At 42.0% G+C, this 23,639-nt stretch overlaps 3 protein-coding genes across 3 annotated transcripts; 1 reads left to right on the plus strand and 2 right to left on the minus strand.

Moving 5' to 3' along the window:
* Window positions 1-535: 535 nt before the first annotated feature.
* Window positions 536-4,861, minus strand: LOC115400705 (rhodopsin kinase 2-like). Its single transcript, XM_030108716.1, has 4 exons — window positions 4,250-4,861; window positions 3,558-3,995; window positions 1,221-1,492; window positions 536-863 (listed from the first exon to the last, which is right to left on the minus strand). Exons 1-4 carry the CDS (start codon window positions 4,859-4,861, stop codon window positions 536-538), a joined length of 1,650 nt encoding a protein of 549 aa, XP_029964576.1.
* A 1,785-nt stretch (window positions 4,862-6,646) lies between these two features.
* Window positions 6,647-8,897, minus strand: LOC115400835 (RING-box protein 2). Its single transcript, XM_030108887.1, has 3 exons — window positions 8,646-8,897; window positions 8,462-8,509; window positions 6,647-7,124 (listed from the first exon to the last, which is right to left on the minus strand). Exons 1-3 carry the CDS (start codon window positions 8,809-8,811, stop codon window positions 7,006-7,008), a joined length of 333 nt encoding a protein of 110 aa, XP_029964747.1. The 5' UTR covers window positions 8,812-8,897; the 3' UTR covers window positions 6,647-7,005.
* Window positions 8,898-10,298: 1,401 nt separating this feature from the next.
* Window positions 10,299-22,029, plus strand: LOC115400838 (transmembrane protein 255B-like). The gene is made up of 9 exons (XM_030108888.1): window positions 10,299-10,403; window positions 11,945-12,084; window positions 13,213-13,275; window positions 15,761-15,850; window positions 16,809-16,889; window positions 17,026-17,111; window positions 17,241-17,400; window positions 20,039-20,143; window positions 21,841-22,029. Exons 1-9 carry the CDS (start codon window positions 10,340-10,342, stop codon window positions 21,973-21,975), a joined length of 924 nt encoding a protein of 307 aa, XP_029964748.1. The 5' UTR covers window positions 10,299-10,339; the 3' UTR covers window positions 21,976-22,029.
* Window positions 22,030-23,639: the final 1,610 nt, after the last annotated feature.

A 23,639-nucleotide genomic window follows, 5' to 3' on the forward strand; every position in this document is an offset into this window, starting at 1 on the left:
GACTTTGAACCAGCCAGAGGCTGCGGGACATCTTCTGCTTGTAAGATGAATCGAAGGCCTTCGAGGTATTCGTGTGACACCTGAGTCTTTAAGGCTTATGCACAGATAGTAAGACTGCTGCTGGTCAGTGGGACTCATTCAGCAGTGTGTTTACCGACTCGTGTAAACTGCAGTCTGCAAAGCAGCTGACTGATGTAATGGAAACTATGAATCCACCAGGACCTGTTGTCTCACACGGAACGCAAGACGAAGCATAAAGAAGCTGTTGTCAGCATGCTTTTTTTTTTTTTTTTTTCATCCATTCTGCTGTGATTACTTCTAACATGCACTGATTTAGCATCACGGCTTTTAAAAATGATGGTCCAGCATATGAGCATACAGTCTGGTGAAGGGGAAAAAGAAGGTATGTAGGTGTGAAAAAGTGTTTCTGAGAAGGCTTCTGAAGTTTCTCACCTCAGTATTACAAGCAGGCACTTTACATGTTTATAATACTTTCAGCTTCTGGACTGTTTTCAAGAAAATGTTGGCCGAATGCTTACAAAACAATGCACATCCTGGATTTCCACGAGGTCTCACAGTCGCGTCCGTCCAGTTTGGGGACATTAAGCTCGTCAAACACTCCGGTGTCGATGATCTCCTTCTGCCACTGGATGGAGACCGCTCCCGTGCTGAATTCCTTGAAGAATTTCTCATCTTTGGCATTGAGCTGAATGTCTTTGACTTCAGAACTGTCCCTGAACTCGGCCGTGTCTTTAGTGTAGACCACGTTCGGCTTTGGCACCCAGGGGGGCTCCACCAGCCCCGCCTCCAGCCGATGGAGGCTTATATTCTTGAAAAACACGTGGTTTCGTGGGTCGTCATTGCTGTAAAGGTCAAAAACACAACATTGGTGAGATTAATGATGATTTCTGACCTTGCTATCAGGTCAAATCTCTCAAAACTTCCTCTGAAGACTCTTTGTTACACATTATACATGCTCATGAGATGAAGAATGAATCTATTTTTTTAAAAGATTAAACAGATGCTTGTGTATTTTCACCTTTTTTTTTAACAAGTTGTCAACAAACAGAGTGTGTCTTGAGGACTTTTATGAGTTGACTTCTTTCAGTCTTTTAGAAATTGGGGAAGCATATTTCTTGAGTCACGATAATAATAAAAGTAAGGTTCCACACATGGAAAGCTGCGCTAAGTCTGAAAGCAGCATGAAGTTTTATTCTCACCGGCACCCCAGACGGATGCCAACCCTCTTCTTCAGGAAGCGGCCGACGATGTCTTTGGTGGGAGCGTCGAAGTTTTTGTGCATGAACTTGCACTCGTCCTCCAAGGTGCGCCGGGTCACCTCGTCGCTCTGCACCTTCTCCCTGAAGTCTTTGAACGGCAGTCGGCCGGCCACCATCTCATAGATGCTGCAGCCCAGAGCCCACCAGTCCACCGAGGTCCGGTAATGCTCCTGCTTCAGAATCTCAGGAGCCATGTAGCCGGAGGTGCCAGCCTGACATGAGGACGGAGAGAGGGGAAGACACATGAAGGAATCTGACGGATACAGAAGGTTTTGGACATAAGATTCTGCAATTTACAAACGCCTCAATACAACATTGATACTTTGTAGAAAAGCCTACTGCTTGAAGGTATGCCATAAGAGAAAGGAGGTCAAGGTTTGTTTGTTTCTTTTCCCAAAATACAGTGGTTAAATAGACACCAAGGCAAAAAGACAACTAGCAGGAAATGCAAGCTTTACAGTAAAAACTTAAATTTAGAGATAAAAGAAGTTTATCTTAATATATTAACTTCGGTAACACTTTATTTAAAGCCCCCCTGTATAACACATTCTAAGTACATTTATAAAGCATTATAATGCCATTATAACACGTGTAGCTATAGTTATAAACATTCATAGATGATCACAATGCCAGGACCTAACCCTAACCTTAACCCTAACCCTAATCCTAACCCTAATCCTATTCTGTATAATGAGTTATGAAGCATTGTTATCATGTATGAGTGTTTATAACTACTTATAATGTGCTATACCGGGTGCTTAAAGTAAAGTGTTACCTTAACTTCAATTTAATTATTGTCATCTAAACATATGAATGAATCCAGAAACAGTCATCCCTGATATTGGTAGTATTGATATCAGTTGGCACGTCACCAATTAGGACACTTTCAGGATGATTTTGGATACTTAAGCTTACTTCAACTCAAACTTTACTGTCATTTTATAATGAACTGAAGAAGGCTCTCATCCCAGCATCCCTCAAAATGTGCTTTATATCAGGCATGCATGATTCAACAAACATAATCAGCGACTGTGCTCATTCACGCTTTTAATAAAGACTCCTTTAAGGAATCTACATCATGGTCTACTTCTAAACCATTTTATCTAATTTATTTTGTGAAATTCTGTCAACAATCAGAAAATCAAACTATGGCTTAAAGGCAGACACAAGAAAACATTGTCCAAAGTGAAACAATTAGACTCTGATAGAGCTGATACTGCTGCTTCAGCACTCCATCAGGCCAGTCAGCTGGTAAAAGAGACTCTATTGTGCAGCGTGAGTCTCACGTCGGCTGAGTTCTCTGGCCTGCGGGTTCATCGTCCTGGACAGACACGTGAAAGTCATATCTGGCATTAGTAAAGCAAAGGTTTTTCCAGCTAATGCTACCAAGGCCATGTCGGTCGGCCGGGGCAGCTTTCAGAAGCACCTTTTAACAAGATTCAACAGGTTACACAGAGTTATGCTCCTTCACCGGGTCTTGGCAGGGGGCTTAGCACCATCATATCTATTTCTGGTAAGCTGCTTGTGGTGGTCAAGGATCAGCTCGTTCAGAAGATATGTGAAGAGGGCGGAAAAAAAAAAAAAAACTTTCCGTAATGTCCTCAACTTACGGAATACATAAAGTTAACTAAGTTTTTCTTTATTGTGAGCTGAAGCTGAGTGAAATTATTTAATTGTCTTCAGAATTCACATTCTGCTTGCAGAAAATTGCAAAGACCAATCACATTTCTGACTGCAGCTTATTTAATTCATCACACTGTTACTTTGAGTTCTCGGTATGAAATGAAACACAATGATATTCAGTGTTTACTCATAAGTCACGAGGCAATCTGACCTGTTTCATTTAACCAAATATTAAGCATTTCGAAGGAGTTGGAATGTGACCTTGTTGTGTTGCCAGAAATTAAAGAAATCGATCCAGTCATTTTGTTTGACCCATGAGAGTGAATGGAAAAGGAAAGTTATTTTTTTATCATTATTTCATTGAGACTATACTTCTGTATAATTCAGATTTATCACACAACTTTTAGATTGATTTTTTTTAAATATAAATTTAGCTTACAAATCACAAAATATATGATGAAGGATCTCAAAATATTGAAAATATTTCAGATTCAGTCAAAGATAAGACAGTTAAAATTCTATCATTTACATGTTTTGAGCTCAGAAATAACTGAGGAATGATGAACTTTCTACTACTGTGATTCTTTGAGATGCCGCTGTAGATGATAATAATGTGTGTCCCTTGTCTTCGGATGTTGACGCTGCCTCACTGACCTTCTGGCAGATCATCTTGCCCTGCGGCAGCTCCACGGCCAGTCCCAGGTCCGACAGCCGGCACTGCCCCTTCCCGTCCAGCAGCACGTTCTCGGGCTTCATGTCGCGGTACACGATGTCCATGGCGTGCAGGTGCAGGATGCCGGTGGTGATCTGAGCCGTGTAGTAGACCACGCGCTCCATGCGGAGACCCCGCTCTCCCAAATGGTAGATGTGGAACTTGAGGTCTCCGCCGGTCATCAGGTCCATGACCAGGCACAGGTGAGTTTTGCTGTCGTAAGCGTAGGCCAGGTTGACGATGAAGAGGCTGTTGACTTTCTCCAGGATGTGCTTCTCCAGCAGAGCCAGCCGCTCGCCTCCTTTCTTCTTCAGTTTCCTCTTATCCAGCTTTTTGCAAGCGTACATCTGGCCGGTGTGTTTCACCTGCACGGCACACACCTGCCAGCCAGAGCCACATGTTAGACTTCATCACCTTTTCATTTAATGGATGATATCCTAATAGACGTTGTTCGTGGTTGTGTGTTTAGTATTTATTGCAGTTTTAAAGCAAAGTAATGCATGTTTGTCTGAGACTGATCATGTAACTGACTAAGATGATCCATCTGACTCAAGAAAAATGGGTTTATCTTCATTGTTTTAAATAAATCCAACCAGCTGTTTGCATGTGAAGTGCTGAGGTTTGTGGCACCTACCTCACCAAAGCCACCTTTCCCCAAAGTCCTGAATTCATAAAAGTATCGGTCTGTTATCTTCTGCGCCTCGTACTCCTTCCACTGCAGAAACCTGTAAAAGAAGGGGCTGCTCAGGTACTCCAGGAAGGGTTTCCCCTTCAGAAACTCCCTGGTGGCTTCTCCGATCTGCTCCAAATTCTCCTCATCAAAGTTTGTGCTTGATAAACACCTGCATGTCTCTGCATCGCTTCCTGTGAGGTAGGAGAGGAAACTCTTGGACTCGGGTTGACAGAACTTGGTGAGGATCCCCTGTTTGGCCTTTTCTTTGGTTTCATCTTCAGCAAAGCTCCAGGCGTTCAGCTCCTCCAAGAACTCATAGGCAGCTCTGTACGTTGGGTTGGAGGTCAGAAGAAACTGCTGGAACAGCTTCCTCCCAATCGGCTGCTGCTCGCAGAGTGGCTCGTACTTCCTCCCCACGGCCGTCCGGAGAGCGGAGGTCTTCTTCGGCCTGGGCAGCGTCAGCGTCAGTCTCTGTTTCCTCAGCTCGGTGCGATCTATCTGCTGAGCCTTCAGGTAGGCCGTGTTGGCCACCAGGTTGTCCAATCCCACCAGGTCAGCTGTGACATTTGTCATGCTGGCAGGCAGCTGGTAAAAAAAAACCTACGGTTCGGCCATCAGCGAGTTTTAGGCACAACTGAACGCCTTGGGCGACGGCGTGCCGGACACGGACATCCTCCACCTCCGGCGCCACGCCTACCTGAGTCTGAAGAACACCGCTGTGCTTGGGGGATTTGTGGCCAGCTAAGTGTCTTTGCACGTTTATTCGTAGACGGCACACAGGGAAAGCAACTTATGCAGTTTGAACTTAAGAGGCTTTAGTGTAGTCTATTTTTAGAAGATGCAAAGTGACTGTGGGTAGTAAGTGAACATAATGAGGCGGCAGATGCTGGCCTGACAGGTTCCGCTTGATTATAACTAGTATTGAGGAAAGAAAAACAAAGACTGTTGTCAATAGATGGCTTAAGCGATAAGCAAATAGTCACAAAATCACACATATTTCAGGACATTTTCTTAAAAATTTTTCCAAATCAACTGGGAACGTGAGGTCCTTCGTTAAAGCTCAGAGGCCAAACACACTGGTATCCATGCTATTATAAGAATCATAATAAAATAACACCTATCGCTGTAATCATCATAATATTCATATTCAAAGTAGATTACAGAGGATGTTTAACCTTCACTGGTGACTTCTGATGACCGTTGATCCCTCTCAGAGATCTGTGTGTGAGCCTGATGAGGCTCAGTGTGTTCAGAGGAGAAAGTGCTTCAAAAAAATGCAACACATAATACCTTTAATAGCATTTAAAGTTCCAGTGAAAGTAAACAACACCTGCTTGGTGAGGTTACAATGGCAGAACATTATGTGCTTTCTGAATCTGAACACTGCAACAACAAATTAATTTGTGGAGTAGCTCAATGTATCTCATCACACTTTGTAAAAACAAAACTGTAACTGACATCATTCACCACCTCCAGGTTTTATAGACTCAGTGACAAATGATTAGGATCAGTAGATTATGTTGGAGTGATGGTAAGTGTTCGAGAAGCCTGAATACAAACAGGAGCCTTCATCTCATCATGGATTTTACTTGAGAACACTGGTCACTTCCTTCTAGTGCTCAAGAAGGTTGGCGCAATGACCTTTGAGTCATTAGCCTCAAAGTCTTAAGTCAATTACTCCCCTCAGTCTTACCCACTCTCTCTGTTGCGTCACAAAAAATACATTTTAAAAGCAAACAGTAATTCCACGGCATGATTCTTTGATGAGAATTTGGTTGAAATTCATGAAATCTATCAAAAATTTTAATATTTTATGTTTAACATGTAAATAAATAAAAAATAAGTTTGGCAGATATATCGCATATCATGTTGATCTCGACTCAACGTATTGGATGAATTTAATGACTGGGTGAAGAGGCCACAGTCAACAGGACGGTTAAGCTGGACGCTGGAAGGAGTCCAGGGTCCACACGCACCAGTGCCGGTACTGCTGTCATGGCCGCCGTCCAGGTAGTTCACTTTGGCAGCCAAAGTACTTAGAGCCGTGAGGTGACTTAAGGGCTGAGTCGTCTACTCCCCTTCAGCTGCGTAGGTCAGTGGTTCCGACCCGGAGCCCCAAGGGGTCTTAACTTCACCTGCTCAGAGCTTGTTCAGATGAACAAAGCAGATGTCAAAGAAAATCCCAATAAGAGTCTTATTAGAATGTGGAGCATAGATGTTGAACTGCCTGATTCAGAGTGATTTAAAATTAGGCTTCAAATAAAAACAATATACAAACAAAAACCCTGAACAAGGCTTTCTTTAGATTTCCTGTCATGTGAAGATGTGATGCAAATGCCTTCATAGAAACATACATCGTACAACTAGTCACAAACCTTTATTTCTTTAAAAAGACAGTAACACATTGAAGATGTGCCAGAAAGCATCACAGACAATAACAGAAAACCAACACGGAGCTGCAACACATTTCATCCACCTCTTCTTGTCTCAGTAGCTGCGGCAGCTTCAGCCAGTCGACGAGGAGCAAACGTCCGCACAGCTTCAATTTTCTCCACCGTCCTTCCTTTGACAGCAGGACCACTGCAAAACATGCAATCTGAAGGAGGAGGACAGCAGCTGATGTTGGTGGCTCCACGCAGGAGGCCACGGAGATCTTCTTGTAAAGTCTGTCAGCACCTTCGGGTGCACGCAGGTGAAGCCCACCCGGACGGCGTGGCTTATTTGCCGATTCTCTGAACCACCCAGTCCTGCTGGCAGAGCGGGCAGCGGTTGTTCTGCTTCACCCACAGCGACATGCAGCAGTTATGGAAGGAGTGGTTACACTCGCCCCACACAACTGGAAGACAGGAGACAGCGCACACAGTCACGTCAAACAGGAAGCACTCCTCAGGGAAACGCTGGGTTTCTCTGGACCAATTTGATCTTTTAATCTGCTTCAAATCTTACTGACTGATCGGATGGATGTTTTTAAGTTTCAGTCTGATATTCAACAAAATTATAAGAAACTGAAGTTGGGGGCTCGTTCTGCCCTCTTTAAAATAATGACCGTCCTGCTGACACTTTCCAGATTTATCAGCCAACATTTCACTTCACTTCTGAGGTTTTTCATGAAAATTGGGCTGCGTGGTTTCTGGACAGGATTTCTTGCATGGACTGCAGGCATCAAATTTCTCACATTTAAAATAGGAAGTGAGACTCTTTATGGCTTCACTGAGCCATAACAAAACCCTCTTTTCCTTCTCTTTCAGGAATTTGACTGATTTATAAAGTACCAAAGCCCATTTTCCAACTAAACAATATAATTCTGGTTAACACTGACTTATGAAAAAATGTCCTCATATTATCTATAAGCTCCTTTTACTGATTCGTGTAATTCAGAAGGGAACTGGTTAATTGATAAACCCAAAACTAGACATTTTCACAGAGATGTGAGGCTCTTCTCCACATGATGCCTGAGTCTTCAGGTCTGCATCCCACATCTTACAAACAACCCAAAACGCATCCTTCTAATGACAGGGCATTTTGAAGCACAACTGTAGTCACGTGATCAAACTGCTACCACTGCAAAAGCACCTTTTGGTCAGAATTTTCAGCATTTTCTGTCTAATTCTGCAGGTCCTTAAAAGGGAACGTGTGACTTATTTTATCGTCAAAACAGGCTGAATGAGTTGGATGATCTATTCTGCAAAAAACACTGACAGTAGAAATGTACAGATCACCACTCCCCTCACAATGAAATCCAGGATACTCAAAGTACTGTGTAATTTTGCCAGAGGCCAAGGTGTGACATTTTTATAAGACTGTAACGATCTAAAACCCTATCAAGAGATGCATTAGTAAGGTTGTCTATTTGATTGAGTAGAATTAGTTGGGAGGAGTGATTACAGTTCAAAATTATCCATTTGATTATTCAATAGTGGCTTGTGTGCTGCTTTCATTTTTAAATATCCCAATACACAATAACGTGAGATGACATAGGCAGCATTTATGGAGGCATGAATAAGTTTTATCATTTTAAAATCACTGGATTTTAGTCTGACTTAGCTAAAGTATTAAAGTAACACTGAAAGATAAAGCTCTGCAACGATAAGGTCTTATTCAGTGATAAACTAGCTACTGTGAACGTGTTAGGTAAACCTGCTGGATCGTTTTATTAATAAAATTATGTCTTACCAACACAATCCTCTTGTTTATTTTCCGCCTGGCATCGAAGACAAGCGTCTGCAAACGAAGAGAAACGCGTTATTCCGCCGCTACTGCTGCGCCTTGGCGTTCATGTTAGCCACGTTAGCCTCCGATTAGCCGCCGGTATCCGGGGCTGCGCTGGCCGGATAAAGCTTGTCTTCCTCGGACTCACCCATCACCTGCACCCGGCAAATGGCACAGGTATCACACTCAACGTCCCAGCTCCACATGGCCACCGCGTTCCACTTCTTCAGGGAGAACATCTTGTCCCCGCCCGACTTGGAGCCCGACGACGTGTTGTGCGAGAGGACTAAACCCGGCTCGTCGCCGTCATCCATCTCTGCTGCTCGGTGAACCCGGTAGACCGGTAGTGTTAACGCGGCGCTAGCAGCGCAGGTTAGCTCACGGCTAAACAAAATGGACGCGACGGACCGGCCGTGCTAATGCTAAAGCTAACGAGCTCATTCAGGCGTAATGACTGCATCTTGACACCAGATGGTGCTGCTGTTCAGAGACCATCAATTTTAAATACAGTCTGATCTTATGTAATATTAATTTTTTTTTTTATATATTTATGATTTATAAGTTACAGTTATTAAGAAAAATGACTCAAACGAGGCCGGAAATGTTTCAATATTTAGAAATAACTCTAAAATATACGATAATTTAATTAAAATAATTGTCAAGGAATCACACGAAGGCAATATTTTCCATTGTTTTCGAGACGTACCTGTGTATTTACCTGTATGCATTGACTGAGCCATATATCCTTTTCAACACAGTGCCGTGGTTAGTGCTTCTGTAAATCTGAGTTCAAATACCATTTGGAATCGTTCTGTGTAGAGTTTGCATGTTCTCAAACAAACTAAACAGTTTTGAGTAATCGACAAAAACAGATGAGCAGCACTTCTCATCCCATATGGACAAGAGATAGTCTAAAGATGTTGTGTACGTAACGTATACCTTCAGATGTTGTACTTCTTCTTTGTGCAACAATATGTGTGTCCAGGTCATTGCATGTTTTGTGCATCCACAAAGCTATTGCACATCCAACATACGTACAAAATTAATGTTTTCCTCATTCTCTCTTCATGAATCACTATTAAAACTGCCAACATATTTCTGAGGAATTTCATCAGTCATGAGGGAAGCTGAGCTCCAGCCCATTCTGAGACAGAGGAGACTTTAAATCATCAGATAAAGAATGAAGAATGTAAGGTAATTATTCAGACTCTTATCTTTGCACTCCTTTAAAATGGTTTATGGCTGTGGATGGATACTTTTTTTTTCTAAATAATGAGCTTGAAAGCACAATATTATTATTATTTTTTCAATCAAATACATAAGAATGAACGTTGGCATGGTTGTTGCTTGATTTCCAATTCCTAAAGCTCGACCTCACAAGAAGTTGACACATTTTTTCCACACATGCATATGTGTTGTTTGTCTTCCTGTCGTTCCTCAAATGAATGTTTTCAATTAAAGCATAAGTGGTTAAAAAATTTGCAATAAAGACAAACTGCACACCTCTGAGTGTTGGGAAGAATTCAGAGATGTTGGCTTCTTATCATCATGACGGTCACTTCCTACCAAGCATACACGTCCAACATGAGGGTGTGACTTATTTACAGGTTCGTTATTTTTCTTTCTTTACATCTTCGGTAAATATTCAACAGGTATTTGACATGTGGTTTTGAAGGTACATTTCCGATTGTCCCTGAACGCAGCACGGCCAGGCGCTGCGCTCTAATGTGAAAGTTGAAACCAGAGCATCAGCATCAAGAAGGGCTTGAGTCTGGAACAGACTCCTAACCCGCAGTGGATGGGCAGATTTCTACATCTGTGTCTCAGCGGACTTTATCTGTCATGACTGTGATGGTTCCTGGAGCGGCGGGTCGAAGCAAACCAGCATCTGCAAACCCAGAAACAGGTAACGTTACTATTGCATCTTATAGATGATAACAACAGTCTTTTACCCCTCTACAAGAAAGGCTTTAACTGCAACAAATGTTTTTTTTTTGTGGTTTAATACTTTTTTAGGATTCAGGGCTTACAAGTTAAGGTGTTTCCATTGTTGTTTTACAAAAATCTGTTTTAATAAAAGAATTACTATAACTATTCATACTGTTACTTCTACTACTAGTAATAATAATCATAATGATATAAGAAGGAGAATGACATTAATACAATGAAACTGAAGTCGAATTGAGGCAATTTAGCAACTTTATAAGGTTATTGTTTTATCCTCAAGGAAGTGTAAATGGAGGTGCGAGTTTGATTCCCATGCAGTTGGGACAGGAATGACAGGTTCAGTCCACAGTTTGCTATCACATATTATTAATATTACATAATTTCATTGTGATCGCATGATGTTTTTTTTTCTTATTTTAATACAAAAATGTTTTGAAAAAAACAGAAGTTTGTATTTTAGGGTTTTTAAGTTCATTAATACAATCCAATCTTATGACAGTTACTGTAAATGCAATTTTATTTTGCTTCAGTTATTGATGATGAGTATTTTCTTTTTCACAATGCAGTCAGGTAAATATTTTAGCAAACATTTCTACAACACCACTGCCTTGTTTGTAAAGTAAAAATAGTCTAATGTGTTTTCAGTGGCTCTGTTTGTGTGGGACCTCTTGGATATGGTTAAAGGCTATTATGATATGTAAGATCAGATATGGTTCCTGATGTATGGGGTTATTTTTGAAATAGCTACAAATTAACTACACAAGCAAAATTTGGAGTAGCTGTCATGTTTTCTTCTTGTGCATGAAGAGATTTACCATTATTGTTAATTTATTGCAGAAATGTTAATACATCCATGAGTAAAATTGAACCGTTTGGTTCTGTTTCTGCTTCATCCCAAGGCTCATTCTCATATGTAAAATTCATAATTAAACTGTAAAAAAAAAATTAAAATGTAGTAATGTAATGTAACAGGATTAATTTATTCTTTCTTGGGTGACTTATAACTAAAAGCATTTAGGTAAATGCTAATTTCATTGTCCCAGAAATGTTTGGCAGCAGCTGACTTCCTGAAGAGTCAGCCATACTTGACTTCAACTTGTCATTTTTTTTCTTTCTTTGTGTCAAACGTCATGTATTCTTCTGTAATTTGTTTATTTTTGTTCTTTGAAGGAGATCGCTCTTGGAAAAAGTCTTTATCAGATACACAGTGAAACAATTATGGCCCTGTGTTTTGACATCGATATATAAGCAATTCATGACATTTAACCCTTGCAAATTGGAGACATGTGGTTCGTATTGTCATTTTCATAATACAATTAACATAAATTCAATAAAAACAAGCTGAGCATAAGACTATGTTGAGTTTAAATTGACATTTGAACTCTGGTTTGATTCCTGCTTCAAGCCAGCAGATATAGGAGCCGTTTATTGTGTTTTCTGTGGTGTGCAGTGAAGCGTGTAGCTTGATGGAAGGTTTATTTTCCCCTGTGTGTGTGTCAGAGCTGAAGATGAGGGTCAGGAGGGCGTCTTGGCTGGTGCTGGGCATGTTGACTCTGTCCCTGCTGCTGGTGCTGCTGGGAATCTACACCACGACCCGCACGGAGAGCCTGCATGTGACCGGCTACGCCTCGGGAGTCATTGTAAGTTTTCCAGCAATGAGAGATAAGAGATTGGTTTAATTGCATTTTTTGAAATGCTTGCTTTTTTAGTTTGCACCTCCTGCAAGGAGATGTCAAATTGATCCTCCAAACATCCCCAGGAGGCGATATAGAATGTGAAAAGCAGTCAAATCCTGTGCTCAGACTCATGAACGTATAGCCAAACCCAATATCCAACGTCCACTGACTGCCTCTCAGCAGAGCAGGTGAAGGAATAAAGCAGAAGAAATATTAACTGTGTGGAAATTCTTCAAGATAACCGACAGCAGCAACAGTCAAGCTTTCTGTAAGTGTGTGCTTGTGCTGAGTGGTAATCTGACTGCATGCATGCTGACGAAAAGGGATGAACAACAAGCAGCGTTTCTGTTTCTGAAGGAAGGCGTGTCAGGCCATGTGGAGGAGATCAAACTAGACAGGAAGTTCCCACGCCATCTGAAAATCAGATCAATTTCAAAATAGAACTCCTGATTTTGATGGCTAACCATATAACAAATAAATGAACGTTATGCAGTATCTGGTGTCAACAGGCCTGAAATCAGAAGCACAAATATAAATTAAAAAAGGACCAAAAACAAAGTCAAAGCTTCTGAAACGCTGCTGAATGGTGGGAACTGCAGTTAAACCGCTGATGGAAGAGAAACACACCACTGAAGCAGTTTTGTTCCATAAAAAGTGGTTTTGTTTCATTACTGTGGATATAAAATCAACAATAAAGCTGCGTTTTGGGTTAAAAGCAATTCAAAGTGTAGCATTCCGGATGGGGTAAGAAACACATAGTGAGCGTGCAACAGAAGTCTTTTTTGTCATTATGTGTGGGAATGCAGTTATATTTCAGGGAAGTATGAGGCAGTGCCATGTTCAGGAAAATATGTAATGCCTGCGCTTGGCATACAGGAAAGTGGTACATAATCTTGCAGGGTTTTTTTCTGAAGAAGCTGAGACATCTGACTAATATTGCTAAATTTATAGATGCTCAGATTTCCTTCTGATTTAGAACCTGAAAAGGCTGAACGGATCCTCTGCAGGTGTTGAATTTCTCCTGTTGTGTTAAGAAAATGAGCCATCCTTCTTCATTTCATATCTGATCTGATCACACGGTGTCCTCTGCAGCTCACCCTCGGATCCTTCGTGGGACTCCTGGGACTGCGTCTGGAGGAAAACCGCAGGCAGCTGGTATATCCTCCTCCTTTCTCCGTATCTCTTTAACCCAGCGGCCTCTAACAGCCTGCGCTCTCTTTGCTCCTGACCTGCCGCTTGATGTCTGGAATATGTTGCAATGTGTTCCTTTTTTTTAATTATTCTGAAAAAAAAAAGCATGAGCATAAGTAGTTTCACGTGACCAATAGAGGTTACTAGGTTCAGATCTAATCGGCAGAATTGCTGCTTGCACAGGTCACCAGACAGTCACACATTAACACTTCGAGACCTTTTTAACCTCACAAACACTGTCTGGATTGTGGGAGGAAGCTTTTAGAAAACCCACATAGGAACAAATTCCCCCTCAGAAAGTCCTCGTTGGCCGGCAGGTTAACATCCGAATCTGCTTTCATAATGTCCTTGGATGTTTTCCTTGAGCACACCCAGCTCTGTCTTGCCAGAAAAAGAGTGTGTTTTGGCCAAGAGAGAGGCAACACATGTTGCAGAGCTGCTCATGTACACATCTGCTCCCTCACTGATTCCATGCACACTCACACACCTCAACTCCACACTGTGACAGTCTGAAGGGTACAGTGTCTTTCTTTTGTGTTTCTTGCACTTGTCTTGTCGGACAGCTGCAGACAGTGGTTGCTTATCACTCCACCGCAGATCCACAAATGTGCGTTTTTATAAAATGATTGATAATTTGGAGAAGTCATTCCCCCGACCTCTAGATTTATTCTGCTGTCACAGCCTTAAGCTCTCTGGCACCGCCCAGCTCATACTTTAAAAACCCATAAATACCCATCATGACAACAGTGAGAACCTATATGATGTTAATAAATGTATAATTCAGTGAAGGGGCACATGAGTCACTTCAAGGCATGAAGTTAGACGTTTCAAGAATGTTTCCTTGAGAATGAAATATTTAAAACGTTAACTTCCTCTCCTCAACGCAGTTCAGGAAATTAACCTCATGAGTCACCAGCCTCAGAAATGTCCATTCAGACCTTGTGAGGTTGAAATAAGTAAAAGACAAAGATCAGATCAGTTAAAGTTAATCAACAATCCTCCTTCTGGTATCCATCCCGAATAACTGCAGGAACAAACTAAAAGAGTACATGGAAGAGCACAAAGAAGCAGAGTGGCTGATGACTGAAGATTGTCATTATTGAATGAGATTTCTCAGAAACAAGGCTGTGTGCTGCTGCTGAAGCAATCTGAAAGCCATCAGGTCTGCACCCAGCGTTCAGATGTCAGGAACAGGTCAGATTCCTGCAGCTTGGATTGAAAAGTGATGTAACCTTTCCAAAGGTCAGTCACAATCACACCGTGTGGGTCAATAGAAAGACTCACACACACACACCACACACACACACACACACACCACACACACACACACACACACACACACACTCACACACACACACAGAAATGTCAGGGTATTCCAGATGTTCCCTTTCTTCACACAACTCTTTTGTTTTCTATAATATTGTCGTAGTTGTTGTGGATGTTTCAAATACATCTCGAACCCTTCTCTATTTAGTTTCTGCGCTGTAGAAACAGTGAAATTGATCCTTCGGCATATCTTCATTCATCCGTCGGTCGATGAGTGCGGTGTACTTGTTGTCTGATGATGAAACTGTTGCTGAACAGAGGAGAGACTCCAGGTTTATGTGGTCAAGATTTTATAATCGTCTGTTGCACAATATTTGTAGGTTATAACCAGCCTTAGAAATTCTGTGGATGTCATGCAGTTCTTCAGAAACTGTCCCACATTATGCACACAAACTCCAGGCCACTTTTACTCAAATTTAATCATCAGAAAATATTCTTGCAACATTTTTGAGACGTACACTGAAAGGCAAGGCGCCTCGGTTTGTTTCACACATTTGATCAACAATGGAATTCAAAGTCCTTTACATAAACTGTGAAAAAAAGAACTGATAATGGAAACATAAAAGCATTATTGAAACCATTAGAAGGTATAGGTGCTCTACAAGACTCAAAGATACAGTGATTTGTTCAGTGAAAGGCAGTGAACAGGAAGGCCTCCAGTTTCTGGAATGTTTCTGGAAGTTTGTTCCACATTTCTGTAGAATTAAAAACTAAAAGCAGATTCTGCATGTTTGGTTCTGACTGAGGAACTGAAAGCAGCTCGGCCCCCAGAGAGCCACGCTGTGTGACTGCCTACCGATGAAGAAATGTTCCCCCTGGGGAATAGTAAAGGATTAATAAATTAAGAAATGTTTATTTTAGCTAAGATGGACTCCTGGAACTAGTCTGTATGTTCAATAATATTGAATATTAGTGATAAAGCATTTGTTTTTTTGAGTTAAAGTGGACCGAACATCCTGAACAATTGTAATTTATTGTCGTCTGCTACTGTTTAAGTTACCTGACCAGGATCAAATGCTTCAATCAAATCCCACGCCTTTCTTTTTTCTCTTTATCTGCTATTTCCTCTATAATATATCTGAGGATCCATTTTTATTTGTGTTATGCTGTGTCCTTCTTCCAGCTGAGAGCTGCCATGTTCTTCCTCAGCTTGGGGGTCATCTGCTCTTTCCTGTGCCTGCTCATCGACGGTGTCTGTACGGCCCTGAACCTGGTGAGTGACCTGCTGCTCCTGCGAGCACGGTTGTGCCGAATGATGAAAACGGTAACGTGAGGCAGTGAAACAATAAACTCACATGGCGCTGGTTGGCTTTGATCCATCGGTGCAGGCTCTCAGTGGCAGCGTACTTATGTTGGCACGATATTACATGAATACCGTCTCTCATTTCTGTCGATTGAAAGTGTTTGTTCTAACTCTCGTCATATTAGTTTTTCACTGCCAGAATGCTTGTGAGCTCAAAACATCAGTTTTCGTTCAGTGCTGAAGTTGTTTGAACAACAAAGATTTGAGGTCATATTGTATTTGGCTCGATGCGCCCGCTTGTTGAGCGTCCTGCCGAGTGTTACTGATGTTGTAATTAGAAAACAAAGATCCTCCAGAAACAGCTTTCAACAAGTTTAAAAGCAAAAAAATGTTCACTTCCATTGTCGATGCAAGGAAACAGATCTAACACCTTAATCTTTTTTTTTAATGTTCTTTATGGAAAAGGGATCATTTCTTAAGAAACAAGGACATTTCAGCACTCAGTCATTCATCCATTCATTCTGAGTATTTCAGTCTGAGGGAAATTGTTTTATCTTTTTGTCAACAGGTAAAAATATCGGCAGTGTTTGTGTTGTTTCTACTTAATCGAGCTTCTTCCGTTTTATTTGTGTTTTTGTATGATAGCTAACAGTAAAAATCTGCTTCTATTTTCAAGCATCAGAAACCACATCATACATATTTTGTTGTGAGTTCAAATCGCTCTCAGCTGTGTTGGATTCTTTTTATGAGTTTTCAATAAAATGTTTGAAACTGTGATCATTTCGGTTCATATCTCTTCAATATGCATATAAGCTTGATATATTTTCTCCTTGTTTTTATTCCCTGTAATTATATGTAGATCTCTGCCAGTGAGATTAAACTTTTTACTGAGCTTTTTGGATGTTGTTGTTTCTTTCCTTTTTCTTAGGACATGCGTCCACTGAAAGCTGGACGATGTCAACATTACAGCAGCGGCAACAGCTACATGTATGAGAATTTCTACACTTCTGTAAGTAAATATGCTCCCAACACTCCCAACATGCTCAATACGAGAAGATAAAGTCCTCATGATTAGTCTGACTGGATATCATAGTTAAATGAAGCACCAGGATCTCTGAAGGCGTCTGTTTGTTTTCCTTCTTCAGGTGTCCTGCTGGACTCTGCAGGAGTCCTGCACCCTGACGGTGCGCAGTGGGACTTGTTACTGCTGCGATCTGTACGACTGTGCAAAGTAAGATGAAGCTGCGTTTTGTGTCTTTGAGGGTAAAAACAGAAATCAGACTGATGAATGAATAATCTGCTTGAATATTCTGATGAGCACTGGAGAGATACTTCTGCATGATGCTGTTTTGTTCTGCAGCGGCGGTTATCTCAGCAACTACTACGAGTTTGTTGGAGTGCAAAGCTGCGACGAAGTCTTCGTTCTGTACGTTTCAATCTGGATCCTGTCCGGTCTGAACCTCGTGGCCTTTTTCATGGGAATCCTGGTCACCGCCGTGCTGGGCAGCATCAAAGTCCCGGTGAGCACGGTCCAGCTCCAGGTCGAGCCTTACCTTACCGGCAGGAAGCCATACAGCAGCAGCTCCCGTCGCAGGCTGGACATTTTATATTTAATCTAAAGAAATGAAAAACGCATTCTTTTTTCGGAACTCATCACAGTAATAAAACCCAAAGCAATGTGTAGGAAATGTAGGAAATCTGGCAGCCAGCCAAAGGTTTCTCCTGGATGCGAAGTCAAAGCGGTGCACAGTGAGAGCAAGAAGGTTCATATAAACAGAGTTAGAGCAATTTGATCCTTTGAAGAAACTCCACCGATTGATACTACTGCTTTTGAAGTAGCTTTATTTACTCTGCAGGGAAGATATATGGGGCTGGTCTCACAGTGGGGAAAAAGACGATCAATATTTTATCTTCCTTTACTTAAAGATGGCCATGCGTCACTGAGCTGTCGGTCAGCGTCAGCAATCAGCTAGCTGAAGACGAGTCGAACAGAAAGCAGAAGGATATCAGGGAGATGTCTGATGGGATTTTTACTGCAACAGCAGTGACAAACATTTCAGTTGATAATTGAATGGTTTAATTTCAGCAGAATCTTCATTCTTTCATACAAATATTCATGCAAAGGAAAAATATACGTATTTTGTAGTCATATTTGCATATCAGCACCTGTCTTATTCTTATTTTTTTTCCAGTTTTACATCAAACATTTTCTCATCGATAATATATGTGTTCTGTGGGCTGATCTGAGTCAGTCTGTATTCCTGAAACACAATTCAGACCAATCTGAGAAATTTGTTGAAATGAAGCCAAACTGAGTGCAACCAAGGTTAGGTTGATGTTTTTATTAGTTTTTCAGTAATATTTAAAAACCCCAAATCTAATACAATATAAAATCTTCTTTCATCCCAGTTACATGTAAGGCCTCACATTCTGCAGTTATATCTCATTATGTTACTAATTTGATTTAATCTACCAGAAAAAAGTTTGAAAGAGCCTGTTCCAATCATTTCCTGGAGGAACAGAGTGAACATTGTCCAAGTTCATGTTCCTCTAAACGTTGCTTTACTTTTTTAGTGAACAAACACAAACCAACACATTTTCAAATCCACACCGTGTGTTCCAGGCAAACAAAACCTCTCTACAGTGGTTGGACCTGTTCAACACAAATTTTCCTTTTTTTGCACAGTTATCGTTTCATTAGACTCTAATATTGGTGAAAGTTAAAGAGAATCCTGTGGTTTGCTGTCTTGCCTTCCTGTGCTGCAGTCATTGCGTTATCTGTTCTTTCGACGCTCCTAAATGTCAAAAATATCCACACAGTTGAGCGCAGCCTCCCTCCTCTTTCTTTCTTAAGCCTCGCAGGTATTTTTTTCATTGCTTCCCACAAAAATGAAACATAAGGTCAGAAATGTCCCGCCTGTGTTTTCAGGCTCGGTGCTTTCATAAAGACTCCCAGTTATCCATCAGCGCTGTCCTCGGACTCACTTCCTCCTCGCTCTGTGCTGGAGATGCAGGACAGACAGGATGTCCAGTTGACAGAGGAGTGTAATCTAAGCCGTACCGACCGCCGTGGGTTAACAGGGATGTCTCTGGCTGCTTCGCCTGAGTCCATCAGCAGTGTTTATCAGAAACATTCCTTCACTGTTTCTCCTGTGAGGAGGAAAAGATTGGTGCTTCATATTGTTGAGATGCACACAACACTGCACCGTTTCAACAATGCATCTTTCAGTGGATATAAACTGCTGATGCTTTATCGTTTGTGGTATTCAGGTTGTTGAAGACAGGAGCGAGTGTAAAATTACCTTCCACTGGGATAGTTTTTACTGTGGAGCAGTATGTTTAGCATGTACTCTGCACACTAAATGTCTCCCAGGACCGAACACAACACCATCTGGCGGAGCTTCATCCTTCTGTGGCCACTGAGCTCTTTGTTAATGTGGCTACTAGCAGTGATCCTCCATGGACTTTACACTGTCCATCTAATCACAGGCATTGTTTTCTCTTTCTGGCTTCTTTTTCTTGTTTTTATTAATTCCATCACACTCTTTAAAATTTCCCACACAGAGGTTTTTGGCTCCCGTGCAGTGTCGTTCCACAGAGACCGAGGCATTTATGAAAACACAGCTCACACACACATCGCTGTCCTTATGAGTCGCTGATAGCTGCAAGTTGCTGAAGGTGTTGGATTGAATGACTTTCAGCTTTCTTTACATTATCCATCCATTTTTGTGTGTATGTTATGCATTATTGAGCCTGCAAATAACCCTGACGGTGTCAAACAGAATGGTTCTTTTGTGTGGACATTAATTATGAAAATCCCAGACGTGTCCTGTAACTGCAGCTGTGGTTCTTTGCTGTTGTTCGTCTCTTACTCATGCTATCATGTACTTTACTGACGCTCTTTTCCGCTCTGGCTCCAGTATATTATGTTAAGTATACAGAAACTTACAGTCTGTGAAGTTTATGGAGACGCAGCCTCACACAGGTTTTGGATTTAACCTTGAACATATTTCAGACAGACCACCCAAAGGGAGGGGCATTAGTTTTTACTCCGATAATAAATCAGTGATTATGTCTGTGACTGATTCGCATCTAATCTTCAGTGTGTGTGTGTGTGTGTGTGTGTGTGTGTGTGTGTGTGTGTTTTCTTTGTGTTAGAGGTGCAACAGCCCTGTGACTGACCTCTCTGAGAGCGCTGCATCTTCCCCAACAGCCCCTCTGCTGATGGACGCCAATTTATACAAAGCACACCGGCTCCACCCAGTCAGTGCTACACACACACACAAACACACATATAAACACACACCACACCCTTTTGCAGTGCTGTCTTTGTCCTATTGAAACACTGTATTCCACAGCCCTCGTCAGTGCTGTGCATGACTTGGGAACTTTGTTTTGTTCTATGAAAATGGATGTTCCTAATCCGCTGAAAAAAGAGTCCGTTTGTTGTTGGATTAATGATGCGAATCCATATAAAATGTTTGATCTGGACCACCCTGAGTCTCTCTTCACGGTAGGGTGGACAACAGGCTTTGAGAAATGTACATTTAACACAGTCAGAGGTCTGTGGGAAAAAGAAAGAGAGGAGCCTGAAGAGAATGACCTGAAGTGAACTTCGAACCACTTAGTTCTCACAGTAGGTCACATTAAATTCAGTGTTTCTCCAAAGAGAAGCATGTTTTCTATTAAAGTAATCTGAGACTATTTGCGGTTGAATTCCCTCAAATCAAAGCAAATGTCCTTTAATCACATTTACAAAGGAGTGTCTGGTAAGGACGTCTGCACCCCGCTGCTTTGAAGCCTCACACACTTCATTAGTTCATCACTGCATTCTCGCAGAGCAGACCATCTTTCAAATGGACTCTTAATGAATAATGTTCCAAACCCCCGAAGCATGGATGAAATCAATAAACGTTTCATTCAATACAGACAGTGATGCTGATTTATCTTTATAGCAAAATAATATATGATGTTTGTATATTCAATGGAATGCAGAATGTAAAAGTTGGTTAAATAATTTGCAGCGCTTCATAATGCTTTTTTTCTAGCTGAAATTGCTGCAAATGTCTCACTTCTCTACTCTGTTTAGATTTATTAACATGCAACTTGATTATGTTGGCAAAACATTGCTGGGTAATTTTTTGGGCAAACGAGCATTAAGGAATAATCCGCTGTAAACATTTTTACAGTATCCGAGCCGCTGTGGTTCTCTGTGAGGTCCTCGCTCCTTCTGTTTACAAGTAAATAACAGCAGTGATGTATTTTCAGCGATCTTGATGCCCTCCGTCAGTTGTTCTCTCCAAAGCACGTCGGCATCATTTCGCTGTATTTCAGTCGACACCTGCAAAATCATCTGCTCAGCTGTCAAAATCAGTCAAGAACATAGTGCAACTCCATCAATACCAGACATGAATCTGTTGGTGTGAGGGTCAGGGGCCCGATCAGGAGGGTGAGGAGGGTGACCAGTGAAGAAGTGAGCTGTGAAACTCCAGCTTTATTTACAGCTTTGAAACATGAGTGAACCGTTTTGGGAGAGATATGAGCTCGTTCAAGTGAATTACGCTGTTGTGCTGAGCTCCAAGACAAAATTATCTTAGAGTTTTGAAAATGTTATTTCTGTTTCAGGAAATGAGCCAAATGGAGAAAAACTAATAACGTTGACTGACTGCATCAGAAGTGCAGCTGACCTCAGTCTGGTGATCATGGCTGCAAAACTATCATGAGTTTCCTGTTGCTTTCTGTGTTAAACTCGAAACTTGAGTGTGTAATTCTGACATTGTAGCTGTATTTTTGTCTCTTTTGTTAAACATAACAAATGCTTGCGTTCCAAATCAAACAAGGAACTTAAAAAAATAGTCAACAATGTTGAGCTGAGTCTTTTCATCTGTGATTGCAGTTTGTAATCTACACAGACTTGACAGGACCAGTGAAAAACGTCTTTCTTTGTGTCTCTCCTCCAGTTAGCGCCAGGATTTATTGATCCCGGAGAAAAGACGGCTGCCTCATCCTCGGTGCCCCTCCTGGCGTCTCCTCCACCCCCCTTTGCCCCGCTGAGCAGCCTGCCGCCGTACCGAGACCACGATCTCCCTGCCTGAGGTCCACAGAGCCCCTCAACCGGCGCAACACTGAAAACATGAGAGGCAGGATGAGCTACCGTCATTATGATTGTTTCAGATATTGTTGTGAGAAGGGAAATCGCACACAGTTATTTTATTAGTTTAATCTTCCTTAAACTGCAGAAGTCCACATGGGACATTATAGTAACGAGTGGATCCAGATCAGGCTTTCTGCCGCTCCAGGATGGCAGCGGTGTCACAAGAAGACCGAATAAATGGGAAACCTGTGACCCAGGAACTGTCCGCTCAAGATGAGCAAGCACCTTTCCATGAGGCACAGGAATTTAGCGGAAAGACATCAAAGAAGGGGATTCTGTCTTTGTCTCATGTGGAAACTGAACTGTTACTGTATGTTAGAAACACTTATTTCACCAAAGGCTTTCCTAAATGAAACCCGTTCTGATGAAAGCCTGAATTCATCTGACGACGAAGGCTCAGTGCATCGTCTCCATAAATCCTCCTGCTGTGACGTTTCGGCCGGGGGGTGTGGACGTTCAGCTATCTTGTGAGATAGTTGTAAATTTGTCTTATGTATTCATAAAGTTGACCTCATGTGTTTAGAGGGGCCATAACTCAGACTTTAACAGTGTGCTCAAGTTGAAACTTCATCAGAGTTTAAATTATTTGTCTTTTTTCTCTCACTTGCTTAATCCAACACACACACATTGATACTGGAGCTGTGTGTGGATTTTACTGGTGTGTCAACACTGACTTTCTGTTAATCTGGACTCATGCAAGATTTGTGCTCTATGAGGCCCCTCAAGAATGTGATTTTAATCAACAAATCTATATAAAATAAATGGAATACATATTGAAGCACATTCATCTGGACTGTTTTCGTCTCCGCAGTGGGAGGGCTATGGGGGAGGGCAGGAGACACTCTGGACAGGTTGTCAGTCCATCACAGGGCGAACATGCAAACTCAGCACCCATGACATTTTCACTGTGAGGTGAGAATACGAACCACTGCACCTTACACCCTTTGATTAGTGGCATTTCCACCCAAAATCCCAACAGACACCCACTGCAATGTGAAGTCCTGTCAGCTCGGCAGCCTCCCTCGTGCTCGGCCTCCCCAGAGACACGCTGCCTCAGGGGTTCACGCAGAGTTTCACTCAGCAGCGAGGATGTAAATGGATCCTTCAACATGTCAAGATTGTTTCCCAAAATGTTGAAATCTCCCAAGGCGGAGGAGGAATGCCACATACGAAGAGAGGCTCTGAGGATCAACAACCAGTGGAGGAGTTTTTGTGGGTCTCTGTTGGAGTGTTTTGCTCCTGGTGTGAGGAGGGACTGAGGGGTCAGTAGCGGGACGTGCAGCTGACTGACAGGTTGGGCGTTACACACCGTGAGCCGCTCCTTCGGTCACAGTTTGACGTGTTTCATGTTTGCTTTTGTTTTCCTCCTCGGTCGCTCTGCTGGATTGTTTCAGTCATTTACCGCCCAGCCCGGTTCGTGCCCCTGCGGCTGGCTGTAATTGCTCGATCCTGCACTGCCGTGTGTCTCAGCTGGTGGTGTCGAACTTAAAAAGCAGCCTCACGCAAAGTTCACAGCTGAAGTGCAGTTCACTGAGCGAGTTCAAGGTGGAGGGCATCCAAAGTGCAATCCAGGTCAGTGGCCAGAGAAAGAGAAAAGTTAGGAGA

Source organism: Salarias fasciatus, chromosome 14 (assembly GCF_902148845.1).
Source record: "Salarias fasciatus chromosome 14, fSalaFa1.1, whole genome shotgun sequence".
Taxonomy (NCBI): domain Eukaryota; kingdom Metazoa; phylum Chordata; class Actinopteri; order Blenniiformes; family Blenniidae; genus Salarias; species Salarias fasciatus.

Bases quoted from the DNA above. Each gene is read 5' to 3' on its own strand.
- LOC115400705 (XM_030108716.1), bottom strand. From the start codon at position 4,861: ATGACAAATGTCACAGCTGACCTGGTGGGATTGGACAACCTGGTGGCC. The intron at 3,996-4,249 runs GTAGGTGCCACA...TCTGGCTGGCAG, and splicing joins GGAAAGGTGGCTTTGGTGAG to GTGTGTGCCGTGCAGGTGAA. The intron at 864-1,220 runs GTGAGAATAAAA...TGACCTTTACAG, and splicing joins GGCATCCGTCTGGGGTGCCG to CAATGACGACCCACGAAACC.
- LOC115400835 (XM_030108887.1), bottom strand. From the start codon at position 8,811: ATGGATGACGGCGACGAGCCGGGTTTAGTCCTCTCGCACAACACGTCG. The intron at 8,510-8,645 runs GTGAGTCCGAGG...CTTCGTTTGCAG, and splicing joins TTGCCGGGTGCAGGTGATGG to ACGCTTGTCTTCGATGCCAG. The intron at 7,125-8,461 runs GTAAGACATAAT...CCTGTCTTCCAG, and splicing joins TAAACAAGAGGATTGTGTTG to TTGTGTGGGGCGAGTGTAAC.
- LOC115400838 (XM_030108888.1), top strand. From the start codon at position 10,340: ATGACTGTGATGGTTCCTGGAGCGGCGGGTCGAAGCAAACCAGCATCT. The intron at 13,276-15,760 runs GTATATCCTCCT...TCCTTCTTCCAG, and splicing joins AGGAAAACCGCAGGCAGCTG to CTGAGAGCTGCCATGTTCTT. The intron at 17,401-20,038 runs GTGAGCACGGTC...TCTTTGTGTTAG, and splicing joins TGGGCAGCATCAAAGTCCCG to AGGTGCAACAGCCCTGTGAC.